This window comes from Takifugu rubripes, chromosome 3 (assembly GCF_901000725.2).
Source record: "Takifugu rubripes chromosome 3, fTakRub1.2, whole genome shotgun sequence".
Classification (NCBI taxonomy): Eukaryota; Metazoa; Chordata; class Actinopteri; order Tetraodontiformes; family Tetraodontidae; genus Takifugu; species Takifugu rubripes.
This window is the reverse complement of record NC_042287.1, coordinates 3,156,137-3,177,597: the sequence shown is the minus strand read 5'-3', so window position 1 is coordinate 3,177,597 and position 21,461 is coordinate 3,156,137. Positions and strand designations below refer to the sequence as shown.

The 21,461-nt window shown below is 47.6% G+C and overlaps 2 protein-coding genes and 1 long non-coding RNA gene across 5 annotated transcripts in view; 2 read left to right on the top strand and 1 right to left on the bottom strand.

The window, feature by feature from the left end:
- LOC115249053 (L-rhamnose-binding lectin SML-like) overlaps positions 1-13,387 on the bottom strand; it is a 32,065-nt gene extending 18,678 nt beyond the window's left edge. For 2 of the 3 annotated variants that reach the window (XM_029833269.1, XM_029833271.1), the window contains exon 1: positions 11,710-11,847. Coding sequence is in view for 1 of the 3 variants with exons in the window: in XM_029833270.1 (XP_029689130.1) it covers positions 9,663-9,703; positions 9,828-9,931; positions 10,021-10,153; positions 10,226-10,270; positions 10,349-10,458; positions 10,777-10,912; positions 11,268-11,330; positions 11,413-11,445; positions 11,710-11,740 (696 nt within the window). In the remaining 2 variants the exon portion in view is untranslated. Of the gene's footprint in view, positions 1-9,453; positions 9,704-9,827; positions 9,932-10,020; positions 10,154-10,225; positions 10,271-10,348; positions 10,459-10,776; positions 10,913-11,267; positions 11,331-11,412; positions 11,446-11,709; positions 11,866-13,249 lie in introns of those variants that run through there. The other variant, XM_029833270.1, reaches the window with a different exon arrangement.
- Positions 5,973-9,217, top strand: lrrc47 (leucine rich repeat containing 47). Its single transcript, XM_029833268.1, has 7 exons — positions 5,973-6,628; positions 7,195-7,635; positions 7,723-7,839; positions 8,020-8,135; positions 8,219-8,321; positions 8,410-8,499; positions 8,817-9,217. Exons 1-7 carry the CDS (start codon positions 6,059-6,061, stop codon positions 9,036-9,038), a joined length of 1,659 nt encoding a protein of 552 aa, XP_029689128.1. The 5' UTR covers positions 5,973-6,058; the 3' UTR covers positions 9,039-9,217.
- Positions 12,249-21,461, top strand: part of LOC115249070 (uncharacterized) — a 36,193-nt gene continuing 26,980 nt past the window's right edge. The window contains exons 1-3 of the long non-coding RNA XR_003887779.1: positions 12,249-12,302; positions 12,701-12,796; positions 14,751-14,846. This is a non-coding gene — a long non-coding RNA (uncharacterized lncRNA). The remainder of the gene's footprint in view (positions 12,303-12,700; positions 12,797-14,750; positions 14,847-21,461) is intronic.

The following is a 21,461-nucleotide window of genomic DNA, read 5'->3' as shown; positions in this document are numbered from 1 at the left end:
GGGCAGCAGCCTAAGGAGAGAAGCCCAGACTTCCCTCTCCCTAGCTACCTCCTCCAGCTCATCCGGAGGGATCCCCAGGCGTTCCCAGGCCAGTCGAGAGACATAGTCTCTCCAACGTGTCCTGGGTCTCCCCGGGGGTCTCGTACCGGAGGGACATGCCCTGAACACCTCACCAGGGAGGCGTCCAGGGGGCATCCTGACTAGATGCCCAAGCCACCCCATCTGGCTCCTCTCAACGCGGAGGAGCAGCGACTCTACTCCGAGCTCCTCCCGGATGGCAGAGCTTCTCACCCTATCTCTAAGGGAGAGCCCAGCCACCCTACGGAGGAAGCTCATTTCAGCCGCTTGTACCCGTGATCTTGTTCTTTCGGTCATTACCCAAAGCTCATGACCATAGGTGAGGGTAGGAACGAAAATCGACCGGTAAATCGAGAGCTTCGCCTTTCGGCTCAGCTCTCTCTTCACCACAACGGACCGGTGCAGAGTCCGCATTACTGTGGACGCCGCACCGATCCGCCTGTCGATCTCCCGCTCCACTCTTCCCTCACTCGTGAACAAGACCCTGAGGTACAACAGGACCACATCATCCGCAAAAAGCAGAGACGCGATCCTGAGGTCACCAAACCGGATCCCCTCAACACCATGACTGCACCTAGAAATTCTGTCCATAAAAATTATGAACAGAATCGGTGACAAAGGGCAGCCCTAGCGGAGGCCAACCCTCACCGGAAACGAGTTTGACTTACTGCCAGCAATTCGGACCAAACTCTGGCACCGATCGTACAGGGAGCGGACAGCCCGTATCAGCAGGCCAGACACCCCATACTCTCGGAGGACCCCCCACAGGACCCCCCGAGGGACACGGTCGAATGCCTTCTCCAAGTCCACAAAACACATGTGGACTGGTTGGGCAAACTCCCATGCACCCTCAAAGACCCTGCTGAGGGTGTAGAGCTGGTCCACTGTTCCACGCCCAGGACGAAAACCACATTGCTCCTCCTGAATCCGAGGTTCGACTATCCGGCCAGTAAGGCCCGATACGACTCCTTCTTCAGCTTGACGGCATCCCTCACCGCTGGTGTCCACCAGCGGGTTCGGGCATTGCCGCCACGACAGGCACCAACCACCTTGCGGCCACAGCACCGGTCAGCTGCCTCAACAATGGAGGCACGGAACACGGTCCACTCGGACTCAATGTCCCCCGCTTCCCCCGGGACATGGTCAAAGCTCTCCCGGAGGCGTGAGTTGAAGCTCCTTCTGACAGGGGACTCTGCCAGGCGTTCCCAGCAGACCCTCACAACACGTTTGGGCCTGCCAGGTCTGTCCGGCATCCTTCCCCACCATCGGAGCCAACTCACCACCAGGTGGTGATCAGTTGACAGCTCCGCCCCTCTCTTCACCCGAGTGTCCAGAACATGCGGCCGCAAATCCGATGACACAACCACAAAGTCGATCATCGATCTGCGGCCTAAGGCGTCCTGGTGCCAAGTGCACATGTGGATGCCTTTATGTCTGAACAAGGTGTTCGTTATGGACAATCTGAGACGAGCACAGAAGTCCAATAACAAAACACCACTCGGGTTCAGATCAGGGGGGCCGTTCTCCCCAATCACACCTCTCCAGGTCACACTGTCATTGCCAACGTGAGCATTGAAGTCACCCAGGAGGACGAGGGAGCCCCCAGAAGGGGCACTCTCCAGCACTCCCTCTAAGGACTCCAAAAAGGGTGGATACGCTGAACTGCTGTTTGGACCATAGGCACAAACAACAGTCAGGATCCGTCCCCCCACCCGAAGGCGAAGAGAGGCTACCCTCTCATCCACCGGGGTAAACTCCACTACACAGGCACTGAGCTGGGGAGCAACCAGAATTGCCCCCCCTGCTCGTCGCCTCTCACCATCGGCAACTCCAGAGTGGTAGAGAATCCAACCCCTCTCAAGAAGACTGGTTCCAGAGCCCTTGCCGTGCGTCGAGGTGAGGCCAACTATATCTAGTCGGAACTTCTGAACCTCGCGCACCAACTCAGGCTCCTTTCCCACCAGAGAGGTGACATTCCATGTCCCTAGAGCCAGTTTGTGCAGCCGGGAATCAGACCGCCAAGGTCCCTGCCTCCGGCTGCTACCCAAAACACAATGCACCCGACCCCCTTGGCCCCTCCTGCAGGTGGTGAGCCCACGGGAAGGGGGTCCCATGTTGCCTCTTCGGGCTGCGCCCGGCCGGACTCCATGGGCAGAGGTCCGGCCACCAGGCGCTCGCCAACGTGCCCCACCCCCAGGCCTGGCTCCAGGAGGGGGCCCCGGTGACCCGCATCCGGGCAAGGGAAACTTGGCACCAATGTTGTTCAGCATCATTAGGGGGTCCTGGGCTACGCTTTGTCTGGTCCCTCACCTAGGACCTGTTTGCCATGGGTGGCCCTACCAGGGGCATATAGCCCCAGACAACGGAGCTCCTGGGATCATTGGGACACGCAAACCCCTCCACCACGATAAGGTGGCAGCCCAGGGATTTTATAAAACTATAAAAATGTAAATAAATGAATAGATGGATGAATGAATGGATGTCACAGTATTATGTTATTCCAGTGTTATTCCAGTCCTTCTGTTGGCCCTCCTCCCCCCCAGTGAGGAGTTGAACAGTCTGATGGCTCGGGGGATGAATGAGTTCCCCAGTCTGTTTGTCCTGTACTTGGGGAGGCGCAGCCTCTGGCTGATCAGGCTTCTCTGGCTGTGGATGACAGTGTGCACAGGGTGGCGGACATTGTCCATGATGCTCCGCAGTTTGTCAATAGTTCTCCTCTCTGCCACTGTCGCCAGAGGTTTCAGCTTCATCCCCACCACCGAGCTGGCCCGCCTGATCAGCTTCTCCAGCCTGGAGAGGTCCGCTTTTGTCACACTCCCCCCCCTGCATCCTGCTCTGGGTTTTCTTGTACAGCTGCCTCGTGTTGCTTGTCCAGTCCAGCCTATTGTCCAGCCACAGCCCAAGATATTTGTAGGTCTGCACGCCCTCCACCTCCTCTGTTCCTATCTGAACTGGTCTAGGTCTCGGTCGGTCCCTCCCAAAGTCAATGACCAGTTCTTTAGTTTTGGAGGTGTTGAGCTGCAGGCTGTTGTTGTGGCACCAGGCAACAAAGTCCTCACCAGGCACCGGTACTCCTCCTCTTCGTCGTCTCTGATACATCCAACGATGGCTGTGTCATCTGCGAACTTCTGGATATGACACATTTCGGAGTTGTAACAGAAGTCCGAGGTGTACAGAGTGAAGAGGATGGGGGACAGCACAGTCCCCTGTGGAGCACTGATGCTGCTGACCACAGTGTCAGATGTGATGTCCTTCATCCTGACGAACTGCGGCCTGTCGGTGAGGTAGCTGGAGATCCAAGCAACCAGGCAGGGGTCCACTCGCATCTGTAGAAGCTTGTCCTGTAGGACAAGGGGTTGGATCGTGTTGAAGGCACTCGAGAAATCCAAAAAGAGGATTCTCGCTGTGCCACTCCCCTTGTCCAGATGCGAGTGGACTCGGTGCAGCAGGTAGATGATGGCGTCCTCTACACCGACCTTGGAGATGATTGTGGACTTCAGGAAAGTCACAGCCCCTTTGCCCCCCCTTGCCCTCATGGACTCCCCCATCACCATTGTGGACTCCTTCCGCTTCCTGGGCACCACCATCACCCGGGACCTTAAGTGGGAGCCAACCATCAGCTCCCTCATCAAGAAGGCCCAGCAAAGGATGTTCTTCCTACGGCAGCTGAGGAAGCTCAAACTGCCTCCCAGGATGTTGGCGCAGTTTTATACGGCCATCATCGAGTCCATCCTCACCTCCTCCATCACCGTGTGGTATGCTGGCGCCACCGTCAGGGACAGACTGAGGCTGCAGCGCGTCGTATGCACTGCCGAGAAAGTGATCAGCTGCAGGCTTCCATCCATCCAGGACCTGTATATCTCCAGGACCCGGAGGTGTGCAGGTCGGATCACGGCCAACCCTTCCCACCCTGGTCACGGACTGTTTTCCCCCCTCCCCTCAGGCAGGAGACTACGGTCCATTCGGACCAAAACCTCCCGCTACATGAACAGCTTCTTCCCCTCTGCCATCAGGCTGCTGAACACCAAGTGACTTATCACTTAAGCACCATGTACAGCAGCCAGTCGGACTCATGAACATTACATTACTTTTGCATTGACCTGCACTATTTTATTTTACTATTTATATACATATTATTTTATTTATCTTATTCTAGTGTTGTTCTCTCTATGTTGATTGTTGCAGCGTCACACCAAGACAAATTCCTAGCTTGTGTAATACTGTGTACTACACGAACAATGGCAATAAATCTGATTCTGATTCTGATTCTGATTCTGATTCTGATTCTGATTCTGATTCTGATTCTTGTCCCGGTAGGCGAACTGTAAGGAGTCCTCAGCGTGCTGCACCTGGGGCCTGAGGAGGTTGAGGAAGAGCCGCTCCAGAGTCTTCATCAGATGTGAGGTGAGTGCCACCGGCCGGAAGTCGTTCAGCTCACTCGGTCTGTTCTTCTTGGGGACTGGAATGATGCAGGACGTCTTCCACAAGGTGGGCACTTTCCCCAGCTCCAGGCTGAGGTTGAAGACCCGTTGTAGCGGCTCCCCGAGTTCAGCAGCGCAGGTCTTGAGGAGCCGGGGACAGACTCTATCCGGTCCAGCTGCTTTTTGGGGCCGGAGCTTCCTCAGTTCTCCCCTCACCTGGTCAGCCGTGAAGCAGGGAGGATGTGGGGATGGTGAGAGCAGGGGAATGGGGGTGGTAGAGGGTGGAAGGGTGGGAGGAGGGAGGTCAGTAGAGGGAGGGGAGGTGGAGGATGGGGAGGTGGTGTTGGGGGAAGTTGTGGTGGGTGGCGGGTTGGAGGGAGGGGGGGTAGAGGGGAGCTCGGCTGCTGGGGAGGGGGGGGGAGGGGTGGAGGGGAGCTGGGCTGCTGAGGTGGGGGGCAGAGGATTGGAGTGGAGTGGGCTGACTGAACCTGTTGAAGAATTGGTTCAGGTCGTTTGCCCTCTCCACTCCTCCCCCTTCCGTGCTGGTCTTGGCTTTGTGACCAGTGATGGTCCTGACACCTTCCCAGACGTCCCGCATGTTGTTATCAGCCAGCTTCTTCTCCACCTTCTTCCTGTAGGTGTTCTTCGCCTCCTTCAAGCAGCGTTTCACCTCCCACTGCACTTCTTTCATCTCCTCCCTGTCTTTATTTCTGAAGGCCTTTTTCTTCTTATTGAGGACATCCTTGACTTCCTGTGTTACCCATGGCTTATTGTAAGGATAACACTGTACAGTCTTGGTGGGGACAACCACATCTACACAGAAATTGAGGTAGTCTGTGAGACGGTCGGTCATCTCATCTATGTCCTCTTCATGTTCCCCCAGCAGTACATCCCAGTCCGTGGTGTTAAAGCAGTCCTTCAGAGTCCTCTGCTTCAGGAGTCCATCTCCTGAAGCAGAGGACCAGTGGGGTGTATTAATGAAGATCAGCAATATATCCGACCTTCAATTAAAATAGTCAATTTCATACTTGTGTAAAGTAAGAAATATATTCACAGTGTCTCGATTCCTGGCTCAATAACTCAGCACAAGAAAATTTATTTTTTAAAAATTAGATTAATCTTAATCGTCACTATCGCATTGTATATTATCAAACCTGATTTTTGATTCATTATCAGAGCTATCCCACACCTTTAACAAAAGCACATCACTGTTTAATATTAGTCTATTTGTTGGATTTTTGAAAAATTATTGTACGCAATATTTTACATTATAATCTACGGTGTATCCTCGTAAAAGCCACTGTTTGAAGTGGCTCGGCCACAATAAACCCGTTAACGGGCTCGTGAACGCGCAGCATCATCACGGAAACTGTCGAATGTGGCCGGAAGAGCCCGAGCGGTAGTTTGGCGGGGAGGCTACAGAGCGTGCGCAGTAGCGTTTTTCTAGACCGGAAGTTGATTTTTTATTTTTTTGTTCCGTGTGCCACCGAGTAACTTTCACGCGAACAAATGAAGGTTCCGCCCCACACCGCTGTATCCAGTTCTACTAGTTTTACGGTATGGATGACACGCAGAAATGGCCAGAAATAGAAAAAGCATCGGCGGGAAAGAGACGTGAACTGGTTTTACAGGGTTCGGTAGTGGATGGGAGAATATCGTCAAATGGGGGACTTGCCTCTGCGATTTATTCACTCACACTATTGAATTACCTAGAGATAAGCCAGTGTCCAAGTTTGACAGAGATCCACGAGGATATCCAGCAGCTAACGAACCTCCAAAGCCTCATCTTGTGCAGAAACAAGTTAGCCTCGATCCCGGATGTCATCGATAAATTAACGTCTCTGAAAGTCCTGGACCTTTCAGTCAACAACCTCACGAGTTTGCCAGAGGGAATAACTCGGCTACGAGAGCTGAACACCCTGAATGTGAGCTGTAACAGTTTGGAGGTCCTGCCGGATGGACTGAACCAGTGCACCAAGCTCTCCACCATCAACATCTCCAAGAACCGCATCATGGGCTTTCCATCCGGTTTCTTCTCGGAGGATCTGGATCTTCTGAGCTCAGTGATGGCTTCTGACAACTCCATTGACCGGTTGACTGCAGATATTCAAAAGCTGGCTGCTCTGAAGGTTGGTCAAACCTTTGTCCAAACAGCAACATTGTGAAGACTGTAACCTTGCAGGATGTCTCTTTTGAATTTGGAATGTATTCCTTTTTAAGACGAATCACACCCCCAATCTTAAGTGACTGTAAATAAATAAATAAATCCATGATTTAGGTGTTTTTGCCATGCATTTTTAACTCAAAAGTAAGGCAGCCAGAAGTGTTGGAATTTTAAATCAAACACCTCTGTGTTTTGCAGTTATTTTACATTCAAAGTTTTCAAGTGACCTTAAGTGATGATATCAAATTAATGAGGCATGACATTGCTGTAACCTTTGACCTCATAACCAAACCAATAAACCATCAATGAAATACTGAATTTACAAGGCAGGGTGAAAGTAGAGCTGAAATAATAATGTCTATATTTTATAATTTAAAAAACAAAACAAAAAAAACCACTTTACCCTTGAGCCCGACTGTTTGAATAAAAACTCTGAGGTATGTTCACAGGAGCAGATAGCCAGTGCATCCACATCATGCCTCAGCATGGTGGCATGACTCTCCTTGATTTTCCACACATCTTTCCTGACAGGTGCTTGACCTCTCCAATAACAAGCTGAGCGAGATCCCTCCTGAAATGAGCGACTGCTCTAAGCTGAAGGAGATCAACTTCAGAGGCAACAAGTTGAGTGACAAACGCCTGGAGAAGATGGTCAACGGCTGCCAGACCAAGTCCATCCTGGACTACCTCAGAGGAAAGGGAAAAGGGAGACAGGCTGAGGGTGGAGGCGAAGCGGACAAGGGGAAGAAGCAGCAGAGGAAAAAGAAAGAGAGAGCGGAAGCCAAACAGGATGAGGTGGAGGAACTGAACAAGGTGGTGGTGAGGGTTCTTCATGTTTCAGATGCCCCCACAGCACTCACCGTGCAGGTCAGGGCAGAGGTCAAAGATGTTCGACCTTATCTGGTGTGCTGCGTGGTCAGAGGCATGCACCTCAAACCCGGGAACTCTCTCAAAAGGTTCCTTATGGCTCAGGTAAGCCTGTGGGGCCACAAAGCACTTAAAACTCAGCCATTCTGTCAACAGGTGTTTATATGAAGCTAACCTTTTTGGGTTTTCCAGACAAAGCTTCATGAGGACGTGTGCGACAAAAGGACCATTGCAACGATAGCGACCCATGATCTGCAGCTGGTCAAAGGTCCCCTGACGTATGACGTAAAATCACCGACTGAGCTAAAGGTAGGTTCTCCAGAACCAGCTTGACTTGGATTGAAGTGCTAAAATGATGAGAATCTCAATGGTGCAGCATGGGTGTGTCTGGCCTCCTGTCATCCTCATGTCTGATGCTCTGTAGGCCGTTGGACATGTCAGTGAAGGCTGGTGAGCTTTTTTTGATTGTTGTTTAACATCGTACGTTAGATTGTGCCACTGGGTCGGAAGGAAATGACAGCTGTGGAGCTGATGCGACACCTTCAGCTGGAGGCGGATGACCTCAGGAAGCAGAAGAAGAGGCAAAACGTCACAGGCCTTCACAAGTGGGTAGAACACAGTTGGCTTTACCAGCAGCCGTTGACGATGACTGTTGTAATAATGCCTTTCCTGGTGTTGTCAAAAACAGATACTTGCAGATCCTGCAAGGGAAAACGTTCTATCCCTGTCTGGTGGATGCAGAGGGTCATGTGATCTCATTTCCACCTATCACCAACAGTGAGAAAACCAAGGTGCACGTCATCTTGATATAAACTGAAGACAAAGTCGTGTCATTTTAAGGTTGCAGTGGTTAAACTCACGGCCGATTGTACCTCACAGATCAAAAAGACGACCAAGGAGCTGCTCTTGGAAGTGACAAGTGCCACCAGCCTGCAGACGTGTAAAGACGTGATGGACGAGCTGGTTGCAGTAAGCTTTTAAATGAAGTCGCAGCTTTTTTGTCTAGCAGCGAGGTTTCGTACAGGTGTCAACAGCCTACATCAACCCCCCGCTGGCCTAGCTCCACCATTTTACCACTGATCTAAAATTTTCCTGACTACTTTTTTAAAGTACTTATCGATCTGGCCTCCTGTTAGTTAAGTGAGTTTTTGATCCTGGATGAGCCCAACTTCTTAATACCCAGATTTTTATGTGATGTCTTTTAAAACAATTTCTCCTTTTTACCGTCTTTAATTGGTGTTTCTCCTGCATAAAACAAGCAATGTCGCTTCCTGTTTTAATCACAGAAAATGGCAGAGTTGAACAAGTTCACAGTAGAACATCAGGAAGAAGTGAGCTCAGATGGGGAAGAGGGGAGCCCGCAAGAGCCGTCTGGCCCCCGCGAGATGTCCAGCGAGCTCATCGTGCAGCAGGTCCGAACGGTCGACCACGACGGGAACCTTAAGGTCGTCTACCCGTCAAAGACCGACCTCAACAAAGACATCGACAACTTGACCGTTATTTGGTAGCGAGGATGCAAAAAATCACCATTTAATCTCATTCATCAGTACTTCTAAGAATGTTTTTGCTTTAACCATGTAACACCAGACTAAAGTGGTTAACTTAAGATCTGTATCTAAGTAAAATACCTAAAGGACTGTATCATTGAAGTAGTAACCAATAAAGCCTGAACTGGTTATTAAAATGACACCTCTTTGCTTTTATTGTCTTCTGAAATATTTGGGATTCCATGGCATAAAAACATGGAGTGGTGGAATACACCTTTTGACACCTTATGTTTGTTCTATTTGCCTCCTTCCTTAAGATGGGTTCCAGTCTTTAGACAGGAAAGACAGCTGTGTAAGGCTGCTGCTTGTTGGGTTACCTAAACCAGTAAAGCCCCAGTTTGGAGATATTTATAAGGGAAAAACTGAGAAATCAATGTCATTTGCTGCATTTTAATTGTAAAATTTAATTTTTAAATACAACCCCCAGAAAGAAAGAAAATCAATCTTCATCACCAAATTCTAATCAAATGGAATCATGTGTTGTATGCAGTATGTCATTTTCAGTTTGAATTGATTTTTTTTGTATGTCTTGGTTTGTTGTTTTGTCCTCATTGGAAGCATAAGCTTGCAGAAATGGCTGTAGTTTCATTCTGGAGAGTAATGCTCGTCTGGAACAATCACAGGATCTGAAAAAGAAGAAAAAGGTTTAGAGGAGAATAGTGACAACTAGTGGTTCAAGTGCATATTACAAGGACAAAATCTAGACTCATATCACACCAAATGATTCAAGTGTAAACCACTAAAACGTACATTCACAGACGTAAGCCAGCTCCAGGTACTTATAGGTGTTCCTACAGGGGTCTCCAAACAGTGAGCTTCCAACTCTGAACGTGCACCTGTTCTTTCCATTACACCTGTGGATAAACAGTAACGTTACTTATTCCAGGTTTTACTGTGATTCTTCTCACACGTGTGCTGAAACCAGCAAGTTTTGTAGGCGTACAGCTCTGCAACTTTGTTAGTGGGGCCTGAGCAGAGGGTGTTCCTCGTCTGAGAGCTGGGGCGCCTGTAAGAGCACGTGGTCTCGTCCCGACGGCCGTAATCAGCACCGTACACAGAAATGACCTGTCCTTCAGCTGATGGAGGAAAGCAGAGTAATGAGATCAGAGTAACGTTCTGTGAATGTGAAACGAATAATGAAGTCTTACCGCAGAACAAATGGGCCAGCGAGCCCTCACAGGCAACAACGTGAACTGTCGAAAGAACCAATGAGGTTAGAGGAACATACAGTTACAACCGATGGGGCTGTTTCAGTGTTACTGTTGACTGACTTGCTGGTAGACAGGTGTAGTTGGTGTCCAGGTACTTAAAGGTGCCCACACAGGGATCAGGGGTAGCCACGTCTCTTATGTTGATCTCACATTCTTTTTTGCCATCACATCTGAGTAGAACATAAATGGGAGCAGTTGTTACACGGGACTTTATTTGTCCCTGCAAGCATTTTTTTTATAGTCAACTGGCCTTTCTGTTGGATCTATAATTTTTTTAGAATCACTTAATTACCAATAAATATTAAGGGTTAAATTATAACTGTTTCATTCATTTGTTTTCCAATTCAAATTTCCTTTCTATTGTCAAATGAACCATTCACTGCCCGAAGGACTTTGGTTCTGCTAAAAATTGTTGTTGAACGTGAATGTGGTCTGATAGGCTGTTGCATTGGAAGCAACAGCGCCGGTCGGAACAGGAACGTGTCTACCTCGTCTTGACAAGATCCTCCGTGCCTGGTTGCGAGCAGGCTGTGTTGGTCAATTGGCCTACAGGCCTGCCCTCGCTGCAGGTGTCCGTGTCTGCGCGGCCGTACAGGGCGGCTTGCACGCTGATCACTCCCTTCTCTGAAATAGACAGCGAAGGTTTTCTGAGCACAAACCTTTGACACTCTTATTTGATACTTTTTTCTCAGGGGATAGATACTACAGTGTGCAGGAATTACATCAGCATTTAGATAACATTTTATACAATGAAAAGCACTAAATAAATTACTTTTACTTGGCTGGCTTGTGAAAAAAACATTGTTTTTATTTTTTTAAACTAGGGTCTGAGTGTGTATTTTATTTAGAATCAGTGTATTTCTATCAAATTATTTAATGCCACAATTGTAATGCTTGTAAAACCATGAACGGCACTACAATGACACGGCAAAAGCAGCTAAGAAGGTCATTTAAACATGTGTAGCATAGAAGCTCGTACCACATCTCAGGTGATGGACGTTAAATGGGCTTTCACAGGTGGTCACTCTTTCGACAGCGGCGGCTGCAAAGGCAGGACATGTTCATCTGCACTGTTGAATTCACACTCTGAAGCTAGACAAAAAGCCTGTGTAACGTTTGATTACCTGTTGTCATGAGTGAACATGTTGCTGCCAGCACTGGAAAACACAATAAATGCTGCTTTTAATCATGTTTGCAAAGCTTGAATCCTTTTATTAAAAAAATGTATCATGAAATGAAGCATATTGTCGCAAAATTCTACCTGCATGAACACCAAATCACTGCATCACTGTGCCATTCATGTCAGTTGTTATTGCCCAAATTAAATATGATATACTTGTCTGTGATTATTATTATTAATAATAATAATAATAATAATAATAATAACAATAATCATCATCATCAGAGACATGCATACTTACACAAGATGGTGCTCGCTGTGAAGTGCTGCATGGCTGTAGGTCTGTCCTGTAGGTCTGTCCTGTAGTTGAGCTGTGAGGCTTCTGTCGACTCACACCTCTATTTATCCTGCTGGATCTCCCACAAACCGATATTTTAACCTGTGTAACCTGCACGACCTGTGAAGGAAGTGTCAAACTTTTGGTAAATGCATCACGTTTACAAGACAAACAGAAGAAAACCCCGGAAATATCTCAGATCTTTGTGCAGGATGATTAGCATCATGTTTTTGAAATCCAGGAAGAAGTGGACTCTTTAACTTCCTGCTGTGATAATATAATCCTGTTGTGATACAATACTATTTGCTTCCTTGCCGTAAAGGAGTCCTTTATGACTGTGAGACATTTAGTCTTTGAGTTTAAGAACAAGGAACCTCACAGTTAACTGGTTCTTCAGCTCCAGGTGTCTTATAGTTGAGACAAGTGTTGTGGAGGACAAATGGTGTTTTCACTGTCAACTTCCTGGAGGAGGCCCGAGCATCTCTGCAATTTGGCGTCACAGTGGTGCAGCAACTGTACTTTAGTGGTTATTTTGGAAAACAACACTTATGCTTTGTGTAAGTTTCAAGCTGGTTCTGGAGAAGTTTCCTTTGTCTTCAAAGCTGGGGATTTCATAAAAAGCACGAAATAGATCACTTTTACAGCTACATCAGGATCACACATGTTCTTGCTGTAATAGTCGACTTTTAAAGCAAAATCTGAATTGTAAACTGAAAATGTAGGCCATATGATCAGATTGACTGCATCCATCTTTCTTTTTAATAACATTGTATCTCTTCATTTGGTGGAAAGTAATCTCATCTGAGAGTTCAGAGTTTAAACTCTGGTGATTGATTATTTGTGGGAAAATAATCTCACTTTACAATCAGAGGCTGTCAAAAGCCATATATGTTTTTTCATTCAGGTGTCCTCATTTCTGTAGCATGTATAAATGTTCCTTGTCTGTCTGTTACAGTGTGAACATCAACAATCAGCAGAATGTGACTGGGATTAAGAGCGAGCAGAGGCGTTGAAGCAGATAGAACGAGGGACAGCACACCTTTATGAACAGGTTCTGTTACTAATTCTACTGCAAACATTCTATTTTCTATTCTTTTTATTCTGCTGATTCTGTATCTGTCACTCGTTGACAACCACGACAATGACAGCTATCGTTCTAACACTGTTGCCAACTGGTTTGACCTATTCGACTCTGATGGCAACCACAGATTATCAGATGTGGTTGCCATCAGTAACAAGCATCAGAGAGATTTAAGGGTGGGAACACATGTCCAAAATTCCCCTAGACTGAAGAGGAGGAACAGAGGAGTCCAGGAAAGTGCCTCCAAATTCTAGACACACATTATTATTAGATCTATATTTATACAGTAACAGCATTTACAGCACAACAGTTTATGTCAGTTGTTATTGCCCAAATTAAATATGATATACTTGTCTGTGATTATTATTATTAATAATAATAACAATAACAATAATCATCATCATCAGAGACATGCATACTTACACAAGATGGTGCTCGCTGTGAAGTGCTGCATGGCTGTAGGTCTGTCCTGTAGGTCTGTCCTGTAGTTGAGCTGTGAGGCTTCTGTCGACTCACACCTCTATTTATCCTGCTGGATCTCCCACAAACCGATATTTTAACCTGTGTAACCTGCACGACCTGTGAAGGAAGTGTCAAACTCTTGGTAAATGCATCACGTTTACAAGACAAACAGAAGAAAACCCCGGAAATACCTCAGATCTTTGTGCAGGATGATTAGCATCATGTTTTTGAAATCCAGGAAGAAGTGGTGTAGTATCTGACCCATTCTATGCAGGCTTTAAGTCTGTAAGGCCGTAATGTGTTTAGCACCCAGCCTAAGCACCATATTAGGGCATGCTCCACATGTGTGTCCTGTGTCTTCCTCCTTTATGTAAAAGGAGCTCCTAAAAGATGACACTGGAGCCTGTGGGCCCCTGGTTGTTCTCCATATGAGGATGTGTAGCATGAAGCATCTTCAGTATTCCCTTTTTTGGTAATGACTGAACGCTATACCATTGGGTTGGCCATATTGTATAGCGTGAGGTCATCAGTAAAGAATGTGTTTACTCGACTGTATAAGAAGGAGGTGACGATGAAGACACCTCGGAGTTCTTCACCATCGGGACCGCGAAACCTCCCTCGGGCATGCTGCAGTGTCCGATTGATACCTGACTGTTCTCTCCAATAAACATCTTTGATAACCAAGTCGGTGTCTGCGAAGATTCCTTCCTCATCAACACATCTCGGCTACCACCAGGAGAAGATTCACAACAGTGGACTCTTGTGGACTCTGTGATGATATAATCCTGTTGTGATACAATACTATTTGCTTCCTTGCCATACTGTAAAGGAGTCCTTTATGACTGTGAGACATTTAGTCTTTGAGTTTAAGAACAAGGAACCTCACAGTTAACTGGTTCTTCAGCTCCGGGTGTCTTATAGTTGAGACAAGTGTTGTGGAGGACAAATGGTGTTTTCACTGTCAACTTCCTGGAGGAGGCCCGAGCATCTCTGCAATTTGGCGTCACAGCGGTGCAGCAACTGTACTTTAGTGGTTATTTTGGAAAACAACACTTATGCTTTGTGTAAGTTTCAAGCTGGTTCTGGAGAAGTTTCCTTTGTCTTCAAAGCTGGGGATTTCATAAAAAGCACGAAATAGATCACTTTTACAGCTACATCAGGATCACACATGTTCTTGCTGTATTAGTTGACTTTTAAAGCAAAATCTGAATTGTAAACTGAAAATGTAGGCCATATGATCAGATTGACTGCATCCATCTTTCTTTTTAATAACATTGTATCTCTTCATTTGGTGGAAAGCAATCTCATCTGAGAGTTCAGAGTTTAAACTCTGGTGATTGATTATTTGTGGGAAAATAATCTCACTTTACAATCAGAGGCTGTCAAAAGCCATATATGTTTTTTCATTCAGGTGTCCTCATTTCTGTAGCATGTATAAATGTTCCTTGTCTGTCTGTTACAGTGTGAACATCAACAATCAGCAGAATGTGACTGGGATTAAGAGCGAGCAGAGGCGTTGAAGCAGATAGAACGAGGGACAGCACACCTTTATGAACAGGTTCTGTTACTAATTCTACTGCAAACATTCTATTTTCTATTCTTTTTATTCTGCTGATTCTGTATCTGTCACTCGTTGACAACCACGACAATGACAGCTATCGTTCTAACACTGTTGCCAACTGGTTTGACCTATTCGACTCTGATGGCAACCACAGATTATCAGATGTGGTTGCCATCAGTAACAAGCATCAGAGAGATTTAAGGGTGGGAACACATGTCCAAAATTCCCCTAGACTGAAGAGGAGGAACAGAGGCGTCCAGGAAAGTGCCTCCAAATTCTAGACACACATTATTATTAGATCTATATTTATACAGTAACAGCATTTACAGCACAACAGTTTACTGAGGAAAATGTGTCATTAGATGATCATTTCACTCTCATTTAGAAATGTTGCTGCATTACATTTTTGTCGTCTTATTAAATGTTCTGCTACAACCAGTCTTTTACTGTTAATGTGTTTCAGTAACACCAGTCCGTTTAACCTCTTCAACTCAAATTTACTGATCCCTTTGTGAAATTTAAAAATTCCAGCAGCATGTTAGAAAGAATAGCAAGCAGATAGAAAGAGAAACAGGAAGCACAGAAAATATGGTTAAGTTATTGCACTATGGATGAGAATGAGGTTACTGCACCAAATATATTGCACCAAGTGTCCATTTCTGTGTGTACAGGTGTAAAATGGCTGCCCTCCTTCCCTACTGTCTTCTGTACTCTATGTCCTCATACCGTATGTGTTCCTCCCCCCAAGTGAGGAGTTGTAGAGTGCGATGGCATGATGGACATGAGTTCTTGAGCCTGTTGGTCCGACACTTGGGAGGGAGCAGGCTTTCAATGAACAGGCTCCTCTGGTTGCTGATGACGATGTGCAGGGGGTTGCTGGCATTGTCCATAATACCCAGCAATCTTCCAGAGTCTTCCTCTCTGCCACCTTCAGTCCAGCTTCATGCCGACCACAGAGGTAGGCACCAGGTGGCTAGTGTGTGTTTTCCAGTCCAGTTTATTGTCCAACCATAGCCCGAGGTATTTGTAAGGGCCCACAGCCTCCACCTCAGCTCCCCCTAACAGGAATGGTTGCGGTCTTGGTCGGAGCCTCCCCAAAGTCCAGAATAACAATTTCCTTTGTCTTAGAGGTTTTGATCTGTTGGTGATTAGTCGTATAAGTCTATTGAACCTCTATGTTCCATTATTAATAGTCTTTTTTATCTTCAATCACCCATCCATTTATCTTCTGTGTCCCAGTACCACCAGTCCATTTAGCATCTATGTCTACATATGTAGTGTGACAACCCTGGCTGTGTCTTCTCTGCCTGCCTCTCTGTTGTCTCCTCCCTTCTGCAGGCAGTGGGTGGGCCAACTGCTGCTAAGTGGCGATCCAGCTCACCTGGACTGATCAGCTGTGAGGGTGAAATGGAATTTGATTGTGGAATGTAAATTGTATACAAAAGGAGGAAATTGAAATGGTATTCTATTGTGAAATGTAAATTGAGAACAAAAGGAAGGGTGTGATGGAGACTGGGAGAGCAGACGGAATCTATTTGGTTCCTCATTCATTTACATGGAAACAAAGGTTGAAGGAAGACCAGCGTCAAAGGACTGAGGGGGGGACATCCTCAGGCATTCAACTTCTTGCGCCAGCCGGAACACCCGGTGTGAAGACGTCTGCACCTCAGGGGCGGGCCTTCAACTATATAAGATCAGAACTGTATACATTGAGCAGAGATCTCTCCGCATGCTTCGGTGTGTGTATCCTGACCGACTGACTGGATTAAAACCATCTCCTACGCAGTAACTTAGATTAATAGTTTTTCTTCTCCAAACGGCTAAAAATTCCACGACAAACTTGGTGTCAGAAGTGGGATCCTGAGTACGTCCGTCGGGACCCGACTGAGGGGCTGGCCACCTGAATCCACCAAAGGCGATTCATCCTCAAACCCCGCAGTCTTACGGAGGAGGACCCAGTCGGTCCCGATCGACGGTCACAGGATTCCTCGAATTCCACGGCTGAATTTAAATTGGTAAGATGTATTTATCGTAATATATGGAACGAATTACTGCGTAGGATAGACGCTAACCTTACTCTGCTAACCGGCGAGCGCCGCTAAACAGCTTAAATAAATACGAAAATCCTGTGAGCCCTTTGAGACGAGATCAGGTTACAAATATAAGTAAACATCAAAGGAAGTCCTGTGAATTTATTAGAAATAAGATCAGGTTACGAAATGAAGTCCTGTGAATTTATTAGAAATAAGATCAGGTTACAAAATTAAGCCCTGTGAATTTATTAGAAATAAGATCAGGTTACAAAATTAAGTCCTGTGAGATCATTGAGGCAAGACCAGGTAATAGTGTAAATCCTGTGAGCAAGAAAAAAGGCAAGACCAGGTATCAAAGTGTAAATCCTGTGAGCAAGAAAAAAGGCAAGACCAGGTATCAAAACGTAAATCCTGTGAGCAAGAAAAAGGCAAGACCAGGTTGTTAAAGGGAAGCCCTGTGATTATTTTTTTTTTAAACAAAAAAAAATAAGATCAGGTTGCAATAAAACAGGATCAGGTTACCATGGGAACCTTGCAGAGTAAGGTAAGAGTTGAACGTGGTGCTGGAGACCGACTGTCTCCAGTAATGGACATAATGACTAAGAAGTACGGGCCGGAAAGTTGTGCATATGTCGGGTTGTGGTGTGAACAGTATGGGTTTTCAGAGGGAGGATCGTTAAGTGCGCGACAATTGTCCACCCTGAGGGACAATTTAAATAAGAAAAGGAATGAAATGATGAGCAGAAAGAAACTATCAGCAAAGAATTACACGTGATGATAGATATAGAAGAAAAGTTGAAATGTTGGGAAACAGAATGTGATAACCGTGAGAGAAAGCAATGTCAGAAAGCAATGACGCAATTGAAAGTAGGGACAGTTAAGATAGCAAAGCCCTAGCAGAAACCTCCCCCTCTTCTCCCCCTTCTTCTCCCCCTTTTCCGTCTCTGCAGGACAGCTGGAAATCTGACGCCGGGCCATCCGCCTCTCTTGAAACCACCTACCCGCCGCCTTATCAACTACCACCCAGCCTGACTGCCCCCTCGCGGCCTCCTACACCCCAACGGGCCCCGAGCTCGCCTCTTCTGCCTCTACCCATCCCAGATGACCTTCACCCGCCAGAAGGACTCCACCCAACAACCACAGGGGCGGCCTGTGGGGTGAGCCCAAGAACATCATTCTCCCCTATAGCCACCAGGGGGACGAGAGAACGGGACCACAGGCCCTTGGTACCTGCCTTGACCATGCCAATGGTTCAAGTGGGAGGCCCTCAGGGCAACCCAATGTATGTGTACAGGCCCTGGACAGAAGCAGACATCGTGGAAGCTGCAAAACACCTCCCTCGTCCGGAGAAAGGAGGAGCGACAATGGCAAAAGCTCTGACTGACTTCTTTCGAGACTATGTCCCGACATCCTCTGAGATGGCCAGAATAATGATGAAGATCTGCTCACCCACACAGTTCGCAGCTGTAAAAAGCATCTTCAGCGGGCACTGGCAGCCTGCAACAATCAACTGGGTGTCATCTGGAGCAGACGATGACCCTCATGACATAGCCTATAGGGACTTCACCACCCACCTGATCACCAAGGTAACCGAAGACTTTAAAACACAATGTGATCTCCCCAAGGTTTCTGCGTGTGTTCAGGCAAAGGATGAGGGACCACGAGACTACGTCCAGCGTCTCATGATAGTGTTCGACGATCACAGTGGCATGACCAAGCCTGACCCTTATCCAGGCCCAGAAGTCACCCCGTATGAAATCCCTCCTGAAACAACAATTCCTTCAAGGCCTCCAACACCCACTGAGTCAGCTGGTTAAGGACTCATGCATCGGATGGAGTGATGCTGATACGCGACTCTCCGTGGTGGTAAAGCATGCTGATCACCAGTACAAACGACAGCAGGAAAGAAGGACCGCTACGGAAGAAGAGGACAAGCATACAAAGAGAGCCCTGCAGCAGAAACAACTGGCTCTCCTCAAGTATCCTCCACCAGACGGCGCCAGACGACACGACGGAGGAGGCCCTCCACGTGCCCCATCTCGAGGCCCACCGCACACACGACAGCAACCACCATACCAGGGGCAGGAAGACTCAGACGCCTGCTTCTACTGTGGTCGGAATGGACACTGGTCACGAGACTGCCTCCGGAGGAGAGGAAGAGGGCGTGGCAGAGGGTACCCGCAGGGCAGAGGACGGGGACACTCAGAGCACCAATTCCATTCAGAACCATGGCAACAATTGGACTGACTAGAAAGAGAGGTGGAGCCGGCTGAGGAGCATCCAACCACAATTCAGGCACAGTATCACACCACACCACCACGGGAGCATCCACACGCAAACGTGATTAACCTATTCGTATGTTCATCTATTGTTCCGGAGTTTAAATGGATTTGCATTTGGGGGCTGCCCCATTCAGAGTCAAGCGTGCTACTACAAAAGGCAGAGTGGACCCTGCTGCACATCTGCAAACAGATGATGCAGTGCACTGTACTGCCCACGTCGCACCGAGCCAGGACACAAATTATGAGGAGCGTTTCTACGCACAAGCCTCAGTCCACCACTGATACTATGTACTGGGATCCCATGCGCTGCGCTGCGTCTGTCAACTTGTCTGTTTGTGTGTCTGTCAACTGTTTGATGTTCAAATGCTGCAATGTATTGAATCCAGCCACCCTCCTCCCCATCCCGGAGGAGGGCAACCCTCTTGATTGCGTGACGGAACTCTCTGTGTCTTGTTCCCCACGTCCTGACCTCATGGATCAACCTCTTATCAATCCTGATCTTGTTCTTTTGTCGATGGGTCAGCATCCCGGGATGCGGACACGGGCCGGTGCAAAGCCGGTTACGCAGTCTGTGACTCCCGCGGCACTGTTGAATCTGCATCATTACCGTCCAACTACTCAGCTCAAGCCGCTGAATTGGTGGCCCTTAGCAGAGCTTGCCACCTCGCAGCCAACCAGTCAGTTACCATCTTCACTGATTCTAGGTACGCCTTTGGTGTAGTTCATGACTTTGGAGCATTGTGGAAGCACAGGGGCTTCCTCAAGTCTGACGGCGCTCCCATCTTGAATCATCGGCTGGTGGCGGCTCTTTTGGACGCTGTCCTTCTCCCCTCACAGGTCGCAATCTTCACTTGCCACACAGAAGGATAAGCAGCTCTGGCGCCAGGTGGGGGCAGTCCATACTCAACACGGCTGGATGGGCCCTAATGGCAAACCATGCTTGCCCTCGGCTCTTTTCCATCACTACGCCAAGTTGACTCATGGTCTCGACCATGCGTCAAAAGGGGGGATGCTAGAAATTATGTCAGAGCATTGGTTCACAAAAGGGTTCACCCCAGTGGCTGAGAAATTTTGTAAAGCCTGCGTAGTATGTGCTACACACAACCCCGGAAGACCAACATCAAATTCAGCACAAGCAGCTCATCCTCCACCAACCCGACCGTTTGAGCATGTGATGATGGACTTTATAGAGTTACACCCAGCAGAAGAAATCTCACTAAGTCTCTTTCAGAAATCCGGGCACGAGTGAAAGCAGCATTGCCGTCTCCAGCGGACCAACAGCTCCATCCGTTACATCCAGGGGACTACGTGGTGATCAAAGACTTCCGGAGGACCAGGTGGAACCAGAAACGGTGGCAAGGCCCATTCCAAATTCTGCTGGTGACTCAGACCGCAGTGAAAGTAGCCGAGAGAGCAACGTGGATCCACGCGTCCCACTGCAAGAAGGTGCCAGAGCCGAAGGAGCCAGTCAGTAGGGAGTGAAACTAGCGTCCCTGCTGCTCCAAGTGGCGTGCCAAGCCACCAACGAAAGAACAAGAGGAGCCTCCAAGGAAAGCCTTTGCATCCCAGGCGACGGACCGACCTGATCCTGAGGAAATTCCTGTGTGTCCTGGGTGTGATATCAATCACAGCAGTACTACTCATCTTCTCCCGAGCACCACTCAAGAAACCGGACTTTACAATTCATCTGAATGTGGACTGGAAGAGGATTATAAAGATGAACTAAGTTACTGATGTATTTCAAGTTTACTGTCAAAATCAGGTTGATCCAAGTAGGATCAAAAGGGGGGAATTGAAATGGAATTTGATTGTGGAATGTAAATTGTATACAAAAGGAGGAAATTGAAATGGTATTCTATTGTGAAATGTAAATTGAGAACAAAAGGAAGGGTGTGATGGAGACTGGGAGAGCAGACGGAATCCATTTGGTTCCATTCAACTTCTTGCGCCAGCCGGAACACCCGGTGTGAAGACGTCTGCACCTCAGGGGCGGGCCTTCAACTATATAAGATCAGAACTGTATACATTGAGCAGAGATCTCTCCGCATGCTTCGGTGTGTGTATCCTGACCGACTGACTGGATTAAAACCATCTCCTACGCAGTAACTTAGATTAATAGTTTTTCTTCTCCAAACGGCTAAAAATTCCACGACAAGGGCTATAAATGCTCCACAGTCTGGGCAGTCACTCTCTTGCTTGGCTCCCTCCAGGACTGCTTGGGTGTTCTGCTTTGGTTTGTTGTTTTTGCATGATCAATCAATAAATTCCCTTTGTTCTAAAAAATCCGTCCTGTGTGT